At 58.3% G+C, this 9208-nt stretch overlaps 1 protein-coding gene across 5 annotated transcripts; it reads left to right on the forward strand.

The window, feature by feature from the left end:
• Window positions 1–563: 563 nt before the first annotated feature.
• On the forward strand, window positions 564–9207 carry FAM131A (family with sequence similarity 131 member A). Of its 5 annotated transcripts, XM_027584197.2 has the most exons (7): window positions 596–748; window positions 1933–1993; window positions 3004–3146; window positions 5325–5418; window positions 5659–5841; window positions 6009–6125; window positions 7453–9207. In XM_027584197.2, the coding sequence occupies exons 4-7, from the start codon at window positions 5349–5351 to the stop codon at window positions 7920–7922; spliced, it is 840 nt and encodes a 279-aa protein (XP_027439998.1). In that variant the 5' UTR covers window positions 596–748; window positions 1933–1993; window positions 3004–3146; window positions 5325–5348; the 3' UTR covers window positions 7923–9207. The 5 variants fall into 5 exon arrangements, with proteins under 5 accessions (XP_027439997.1, XP_027439998.1, XP_027439999.1 ...); XM_027584196.2 differs by lacking the exon at window positions 1933–1993 and having other exon boundaries at window positions 564–748; XM_027584195.2 differs by lacking the exons at window positions 596–748; window positions 1933–1993 and adding an exon at window positions 2031–2341.
• The last annotated feature ends 1 nt before the right edge of the window (window position 9208 follows it).

The raw sequence follows: 9208 nt of genomic DNA on the forward strand, positions 1-9208 counted from the left end.
GAGAAGGGGTATGGATAGGTGGGCAGCCTCCTTTCCAGAGCTGGCACTCTAGCATTGTCCCCTGTAACCTGGCACCCCTGTTGCCTCTTCCCCTGTCCATGATTTTGGGGGTCGGAGGGTCACTTTCCTGGGGGGCTGGACCCTTGAAACGGACATGGTGGGGTGCCTTGTTGGTTGGTAGGGGAGAAGAGACAGCTGTGGGGTACTTCCAGAATTTGATGCAGACCCCTATGTGTGGAGGAGGCCCTGGGTTTCAAGATGTTTATAGCCGGAGAAGTCCTTTATGGCTTCAAGGTCTCATCTGTTTTAAAAAAAAAAGGGGGGGGGCTGGATGCAGGAGTCTGACCGTCCCCATGCGGCGTGCCTGGCATCCGGGGGCCCAGTGAGTTCCCGTCCACCCTTCCCCTTAAGGGTCGCTCCGCAGTGGGGCCTGGGAGGAGAGGACGAGGTGTTTCCGGACTCGGCCCCGGGTCGCCCCTGCGTGGCTGTGACGTATTTCGCCCCGCCCGCCCTGGATGGTGACGCAGATGGCCACGCCCCCGCGCTGACGTCATCGGCCCGGTTCCCTCTCCGGGGAGCGGCGGCGGACGCGCGGCTCCCACCCCTCCCCTCTCACGGGCTCTCCCCTCCCCGGTGGCGGCCGCTTCCCGACCCTCTGCCAGGCGATGGCCCGGGCCCCGAGCGCGGGCTAGCGTGCCTGGGTGCCCGGCCATGGGCTGTATCGGCTCTCGGAGTCCGGCGGGTCAGGGTAAGAGGTGGAGGCCAGGCACGGGTTGGGGAATTGGCCTGCGGCTGCCCGGTGCGCGGGCCACGGGTGGGTGGGGGCCTTGAGGAGGGGGCCGGTGTCGGGAGAGGGAGGAGCCTGCACCGGGGAGGCGGGCCAGGCAAGAGGAAGGAGAGGGCAGGAGCGGGGAGGGGGCCAAATCGACTCGGCTTTGCTGCCACGGCCTGACTGCTTCTGGGCTTTGCAGGGTAGACTCGTGGTCTTTCCGCCTGGATTCCCAACGCTGAAGGGGGCAGGAGGCGCACAGCCTTGGGAGGGGCAAGGTGTCCATGGCGACTGGCCTTCCACGCCCACACACTCGCCGCCCCCACGGCCCACACCTCTCTTCACCTCTGCCCTGGGAGTGGCCCTATGCTGGGAACCTGCCTCTCCTAGCTGTGTTCCAACCCCCTTAAGGAGGTAGCCTGCAAAGCCCGTCAAGCACCCCACTACCGAGTTTTTGGCTAAAACTTAACTCCTCCCTTCAGAGTCAGATGGTTGATGAAGGGGACTGAGGCCCCATTTGGGGCACCTGTGAGCACCTGATCACCTTAACTGTTTTAGTTCCTTACCCCACTCCCAACAAAAACAAATCATCGTACCTTGTGGGGGGAAAGAGGAGCCCAGAGAGAGGCCATTAGGGCTTCTTACAACTGCTGATGCCTGCTGCTTGGGTCTTGGTTCCCATGGATGGTGGTGCACGCTGGGGCCTGGCTTCAGTCCTATGCATCTGAGGTCCGCCAGCCTACTTAAGTGTCATGGATTTCTCCAAGCCTAAGGCCAGGCAGGGATTTGTCAGGTTGGAGGGCTGGGTTTGGAATGGGTCCTGGGCTTCCAGGGCAGGTAGTCAGTCATACAGGCCTTAGTGTGGTTGGTACTTGAGATTCTTTGGAGCTAAGACTCTGGCGGGGATTTGTACTCTCTTTGGGTTCCCATGAGGAATTATGGGATTTGTAGTCCTAAAGTAACCTCCTGACTTTGGAAGCTGAGAAGCAGCAGGCTGCTCTGGTCCCTCTGGCCCTGCTAAGGCTTGGAGTTCAGGAAGTCATTCCCTCCTGTAGTCAGGGGAGAGTTTGGCTGACCTTAGGATTGGCTTTGAGAGCCCTGATTAGGTACCAGCTGGGGGCCAGGGATGGCCTGTAACCTTGTGTCTTCCTTCTGGTTGGTAGCATTTCTGGGGACCACCAGCTGGCTGAGGCTCAGGGACAGAGACGGCTGCTCCAGCTAAAGGTCAGTTGGGATGGACATTGCCTGTTGGCACTGTCTAGGGGATGGGCCTCAGCTTCCTGAGCTCCAGAGAGCTCTGCTGGGCCCCTTGTACTCCCACCTCCTCAAAGCCAAGAGGAAGGAGTGTTCTCCTTATGTGACTAGGCACAGGTTCCAAGTGGGGAGGGGACTGGCTCAGCATCCGGAGCCAAAATAAGAATAGAACTGGGAGCTGAGCCTGGAGCGGTTCTGGGCTTTTGGTTCTCTGCATCAACACAGCCAGCATGCCTATGATTTCTGTGCTGGGCAAAATGTTTCTGTGGCAGCGTGAAGGGCCCGGAGGACGATGGACTTGTCAGACAAGTCGCAGAGGTGAGACCAGGGACTGTAGCTGTGATCTGGGAGGTGAGGGGAAGCTGAGGAGTAGGGTGCTCAGGTGGCAAAAGGAAAATTACTCTGGCTTAGATATTGGGAACCAAGATGAGACAGGAACCACCAGGCTGGGGCCAGACAGGGCATCAGGAAAAAAGCTTTAGGGGGCTGGGGTGAAAGTAAGAAAAAATTGTGGGTTTGTTAGAAAAGAAGAGTAAAGAGCTGAGTACCAGATGATGCTGGCGAGAGGAAAGAACCAAGAGAAGGAAGGCACCAAGCCTGTAAAGGGTCCAAGGTGGTGGTGGGGGGAGGATGGCGATGGTGGTGGAAGAACGCAGTGTGCTTTGCAAGAGGAATGGGTAAGGCTGAGAAACCCAAGATTGAGAATTTATGAAAGTTTAGGTTTCATCCCTAGGGTTCTGATGGCAAAAATACATCCAGAGGAGGTAGGGGGGCCGTGGGCTGCCACAGAGTGGCCCCAGGGGCCTGAAGGTCAGGAATGTGGAATAGGGGTTTTCAGAATTGTGGAGAGCACCAGGTGGTTGCTGATGTTCTGCGGGGTGGGGGAGGGGTGAGGAGAAATGATATGGCAGCACCGGGTGAAAATGGGGATATTGGCAGAAGTGGGAACCCAGGTGAACAGCCTTTTCCCCACCCCTCAGTGGCCTCGGACCCCGCTTGGGCTGTGGAGTGGATCGAACTTCCTCGGGGCCTCTCTCTATCTTCCTTGGGATCTGCTCGGACCCTCCGAGGCTGGAGCCGGTCCTCCCGCCCTTCCTCCGTGGACAGCCAGGACTTGCCAGAGGTGCTGGGCCCCTGGTATTGGTAGGGGGAAGGGGGGCCGCATTCACATGAAGGGGATCTGTATCCCCCACCCCCGCCTTTCCAGCCTGCTTCTGGCTCCCTTTTCCTGCGAGCGGAGGCGCTATCCGGCCAGCGGGGCCCCAAGGCCGCCCCCGCGCCGGTCTGCTCTGCTCGGCGTCGTGCCAGCGGGCGGGCTTTGCTCCCGCCTTGGGCGCTGACGTCAGCGCATCCCAGGCCGTATCCCGGGAGACCCTGTTGCATGGTGATGGGTTGCCAGGGAGACACACACCTTTTCTCTGGGCTTGGGCCGCAGCTGCGCGGAGCGCCGGCACGGATGGCAGTGGCTGGGGGCAGTGAGGGGAGGGAGGGAGAGCAAGCCAGGAAACACCCAGCAGGTGCTCCTCCCCCCAGGCCTGGCCGGAAGCTAACGGCGCCACCCTGGGGCCCCTGTAAGCCAGGTACTGAGGTGGGGGTGGGGGGGGGAGCAGAGGGTGGGCCTGAGGTCAAGGGAGCAGCTGGAGCCCCTCTTGTGAGGGGTGGGAACCTGATCAGGAGAGCTAGGCAATTCCGGGGAGGGGGCATGTGCCTCTGACTTCATTCATTCATTGAGGGAAACATTTTCCAGGCTTGCCAAGGAACACTGAACCAGGTGCAGGGTGGAGGTAGGATCCCAGGTGAATCAGAGTCAGGCCCTGCCATCCCGGGATCCCTCAGGAGAGATGCAAGGGCAATGCTGGCGTGGGGGTGGGGGTATTGAAGAAGAGAGAAAACTGGACTGAAAACGTAATAGGAGGTGACACTTGAGTCAGGCCTTAGATGGTAGAGAGCATTTTGTCAGGCAAGGATGGCGTTCTTAGCCCAGGGGAGAGCTGGGTTCCTTTGCCTGGAGGCAAGAAGGCGGTTTGCCGACAGGGAAGGTGGAAGTGGGGTTTTCCTGGGCAGAGGGTCTAGGTGGTGGATTCCAGGGCCTGAAGGGGGCAGGGGGCTCACAGAGTGGGCCCCCTCAGTGCCTGGCTGTGAAGCTAGCACTTCACTGGGCAGTGGAGGAGCCCAGAAAAGATTTTAAATAGGGACATGTGACATATGACCAGTTACACTCTGGGGAAAATTATTTGTTTACATTTATACTTTGCCTCATTCATTCAGCCGATGTATTTAGAAAGGTTACTCTGTACCAGGTACTGTGCTAAACACTGGCGTGCAGCAGTGACCAAAAGAGACCAAATTCCTCCAAGAGCTAAAGACCAGTGAGGGGGACCAATGACCAGTAAGGAAACACACGAAGTAGACCATGATTACACACACAGGGTACGTTCATAGAGGATGATGCCTTGTTACAGAGGGAGGTTGGACAACTGGTAGGGCAGCCAGGAAGAGCCTTCTGAGGGAATGATGTTTCAGCCAAGACCAAAAGATGAGAAAGAGTCAGCCAGCCCTGGGGAGGAGGGAGAGGAACACTTACACAACGTTCTAGGCTGAGAAAATTCCATGAATTGAAGGAGCTTGGGGGACCACAACTGTGCTAATCTGAACATGGGGTCTTGAGGGCTTGAGGAAGGGAGAGCAGTGGCAGTGGGGGTAGAAAGGATGAGCAAAGCTTAGGGGACAGTTGATGGTAATGCTGAGGTTTGGAGCCATGCTGAGTGGGCAAATGGTTGGGTGATGCTGTGTAAGGAAGTCAGGAAACAGGGCCAGATGTGGGAAAAGGTGTTGGGTTTGGTTTTGGTCATGCTGAGTGTGTGACCCTGGTAGGCTGTAGAAACAGCTGGAAGACTGAGAGGGGGAGAGGGGCAAAGAGGAGGGAACCTGGAGGAAGTCCTTGATGCCGTAGCTTTCTCCCTTCCTCTTTTTTCTTCTCAAAGGCCCCACCCCGTGGTTCTTGACTTCCCAGCCTGCCTCCTTCCCCTCTGGGAGCTGGGAAGATGGAGGTGGGGGGTGGTAGCTGCAGTTCTGTTCCTTCGGGTCAGCCTGAATCTCTGCTGCTCCTTGAGAGGACACGGCTTGCTGGCCCTGGCTTCTTACTCTCCGTCTTACATACCCCAGCAGCCACTGGCACATATGTGCTGCCCTGGCATCTCTTCCCAGCTCCCGTACCCCCTTGGCACCTTGGGTGGGCTGTGGGCATGGAGGGGGATGCTGCTGTCAGAGGAGCACTGACCCTCTGATGCTGTCACCCAAGGTGAATGTTGGAGACACAGTCGCGATGCTGCCCAAGTCCCGGAGAGCCCTAACTATCCAGGAGATTGCTGCGCTGGCCAGATCCTCCCTGCATGGTACGCACCCCCCTCCCATACCTCTGGCCACTTTGTCCTTCCTTCTTCCTTTTGCACTTACCCTTGGGGGCTGTATCCTGTGAGCTCTTGCGGGGATCTCCCCCTTCCTCCCCTTCTCAGATGAATCTCAGCTCCCTCCTCCCATCCAAAGGCACATGTGGACCCTAACTACCACCAGCCTTCCACTTCCCTCCCTGGCCTGTGCCCTCACCAGGCTTCCTCCTTCTGCCCCACCTGAAGGTATTTCTCAGGTGGTGAAGGACCACGTGACCAAGCCCACCGCCATGGCACAGGGCCGAGTGGCTCACCTCATTGAGTGGAAGGGCTGGAGCAAGCCAAGCGACTCGCCTGCTGCCCTGGAATCAGCCTTTTCCTCCTATTCGGACCTCAGCGAGGGTGAACAAGAGGCTCGCTTTGCGGCAGGTGGGGACAGGAAGGGGTCAGCCACACGTTTGTCATTGGGATGCTCTTCCCACACCCCCATCTCTTCTCTCTCCTGTCTCCAGCCTGAGCCCTAGTCTTAGTCCTTCAGCTAATGAATCCTGCTAAGGAACCTTCTCTGCTAATAAATTCTTTGGCCTCCCTGACAGGAGTGGCTGAGCAGTTTGCCATTGCAGAAGCCAAGCTCCGGGCCTGGTCTTCAGTGGATGGTGAGGACTCCACCGATGAATCTTATGATGAGGACTTTGCTGGAGGAACTGACTCAGGTAAGGGGTAGGCAATGCCAGTGCTGGGATGGGCCTGCCCGAGAGGCCTTGTGATTCTGAGCTCAGCCTTCGGAAGGGGACGGTGGGGGCAGATCCTGTCCCAGCTGTGCCTTGACCTTCCAGGGCCAAGAGGGCTGTTCTCGCTCGTGGGTGGGCAGTCAGCAGCTACAAATGGAGTGGTTCCTTTAGCCCACGTGCTGAGCCTTTTCTGCCCGTCTGTGCCATTGGGTCTTGTGGTCCAGAGACCTCACTGACACCTTCTGGGCAGCTGCATCTCTGGGGCGGGTGGGGGGGGGGGTCCGCTGTGCCTTGCCTTCCCCTTTCGGGGCAGCCTTCTGGCCAGCTGTGGCAGCACAGATGAGCCGGCAGCATAGCACCTCCCAGGGCTGGGGCCCCAGGCAAACAGGAAGGCGTGCTGGGCCTGGACTGCCCACAGGGCCATGCTGGCTCAGGCTCAGCCTCCTTGAATTCCATCTGAGACCTGCCTCTGGGCCTTTCTCTGGGCTAGCGCTTGCAGAGGGGACCCTGCGGGGCTGTGCAGCTGTGCACGGCCCTCCTTTCATCTTCCGATTCTTCCTGGACCACATGGCTGACTTTCTCTGTAGCTTCTGGGCTCATGCCTCACAACACCCCACCGCCCCATACTTCTTTGCCTTTGAAGATTGCCTCCACCAGCCCCCACCCGTCCAGCTAATTAACAGATTCTCCAAGGGCAATACAGTAGAGCAGATTGGCAATATGTTAGACCTCTGCTGTGGTCCAGAGGTGACTGATTTGGATGCCTGAGGCCAAGATGGAGCCCTGAACCACAAACATTCTTGTCTGATTGAGTTCCAGGCCTGATTTGACCCCTGGTATGATGATAACAACTAACATTTATCCAAGGCCACTAGTATCCCACGTAGAACCTTTGTGCAAATTAGAAAAAAGCACCTCTTTCTCTGGTGGGCGCAGCCCGATGCTAGGCCTCGCTGTTTGGTGAGCAGAGTGTGGGCTGAACTCCAGTCCACACTCACTGCCTTGGACAGGCTCCCCTCGTGCAGGGAACCAGTGGCATGACCGTGTGTGGTATCTGTGCATTTATTGCTCTCTTACTGCATGCTGCATTCTTTTGTTCTCTCAACAACCCCATAAGTAGGTCTATTAGATTCCCCAACTCTCCCTCCACAATAAGCGGGAGGTGCTGAGAGGCGAAGTTAGTGAGCTCCTACCCTCTCCCCCCAGAGCTAGCGGCGCCGAGGGTGGAGTGGGGAGAACGTGGCTCCCTCCAGGTGGGCCCGTTGAAACGGGGCAGGTAGGGCTATCTTCTTTTTCTCTCCCCCTGCAGAGATGGCCGGGCAGCTGCCTCTGGGGCCCCACCTCCAGGACCTCTTCACCGGCCCCCGGTTCTCCAGGCCTGTGCGCCAGGGCTCTGTGGAGCCTGAGAGCGACTGCTCGCAGACCGTGTCCCCAGAGACCCTGTGCTCCAGCCTCTGCAGCCTGGAGGACGGGTTGCTGGGCTCCCCAGCCCGCCTGGCCTCCCAGCTGCTGGGCGACCAGCTGCTCCTCGCCACACTGCCCCCCAGCCGGGAAAGTGCCTTCCGTAGCCTGGGCCCATTGGAGGCCCAGGACTCGCTCTACAGCTCGCCCCTCATGGAGTCCTGCCTTTCCCCCGCCGAGGAGGAGCCAGCCACCTGCAAGGACTGCCAGCCTCTCTGCCCGCCGGGCAGCTGGGAACGGCAGCGGCAAGCCTCTGATGTGGCTTCTTCAGGGGTGGTGTCCTTAGACGAGGACGAGGCAGAGCCGGAGGAACAGTGACCCAAATCATGCCTGGTGGTGGCATGTGTCTCCCGGCTGCTGCTGGGGGCAAAGCCTCTGTGCCCAAGTGCGGGCAAGAGGCTTCCGGCAGAGCTCCAAAGCCTAGAGGGCTCCTGGGAGCACTCACTCCTCTGTTGTGTGTTTTGCATGAAAGTGTTTGGAGAGGAGGCAGGGGCCAGGCTGGGGGCGCATGTCCTGCCCCCACTCCTGGGGTTTGCCGGGGGTTGCCCGGGGCCCCTGGGGCATGGCTACAGCTGTGGCAGACAGTGATGTTCATGTTCTTAAATCAAAAACGCCACATACACATTTCCTCCTTGGATGATGTGAACCCCTAAGGGGGTGGTTGTGATTGGGCCGTGTGGGGTGGAACGGGAGGGAGCCCGCCCCTCCCCCCCGCCCCTTCCCCATGCCTCTCTCTTCTCTGCTTCTCTCCACCTCTTGAGTCCATGTGCAGTGCTCGATAGAATCACCCCTACCCCAGGACGGGCTGGCTCTTACCCTCCTGGAGCCTAGGATTGAGCCATCCCCCAAGGGCCCCTCACCCAGCTGGGCTCGTGCTGTGCTTCGCCTCTCCATCACCTCTAAATCTTCTTCTTTTTCCTAAAGAAAGAGGGGTTTTGGTCTGTTCTTTCAGTCGGATGTTCTCTGGGAGGCATTGGATTGATGAAAGCATGTACCCTCCACCCTTTTCCTGGCCCCTTGTACGATGTGTGGGCAGGGTCCCAGCGGCTCCCAGCCTGCCTGGCTGCCCCCATTCACCAAGTTCTCCTTAGAGCCGAGCTGGCAGAAGGGGTGGGTGGCTCTGGTGGCTTCGGAGCTGTGACTTTGCTGTTCTCCCGGAGAGGGTCGCAAGGGGGCCATACGGGTGGCTGGGCAGTTGTCTACTGATGCCTGAGCCCGGCAGAAATGGTGCCAACGAGCGACGGTTGGTCGTGTGGGAGTGTCTCTCCTTGGGGAGGGAAGAGAGTAGTGCCTTTCTTGGCTGAACAAAAGGCCAAAGCTACAGTACTGAGGGCCTGTGCCCTAGCTAGGATTTTGCTAACTAAGCAGCGGAGGCCTCTGTAGATCCCGTATTCCACAGACAGTGAGCTCTGGGTTTGGTGGGTGCGGGGGATGTGGGTGGCTGCAGAATTCGGAGCCTTGTAGGCTTTGGCAGGTAAGAGGGCCCAAGGTAAGAACAAGAGCTGATGGGCACAGGCGTTCTATATATAAGTGGCTCATTAGGTGTTTATTTTGTTCTATTTAAGAATTTGTTTTATTAAATTAATATAAAAATCTTTGTAAAT

The sequence above is a fragment of the Zalophus californianus genome, chromosome 1, assembly GCF_009762305.2.
Source record: "Zalophus californianus isolate mZalCal1 chromosome 1, mZalCal1.pri.v2, whole genome shotgun sequence".
Taxonomy (NCBI): domain Eukaryota; kingdom Metazoa; phylum Chordata; class Mammalia; order Carnivora; family Otariidae; genus Zalophus; species Zalophus californianus.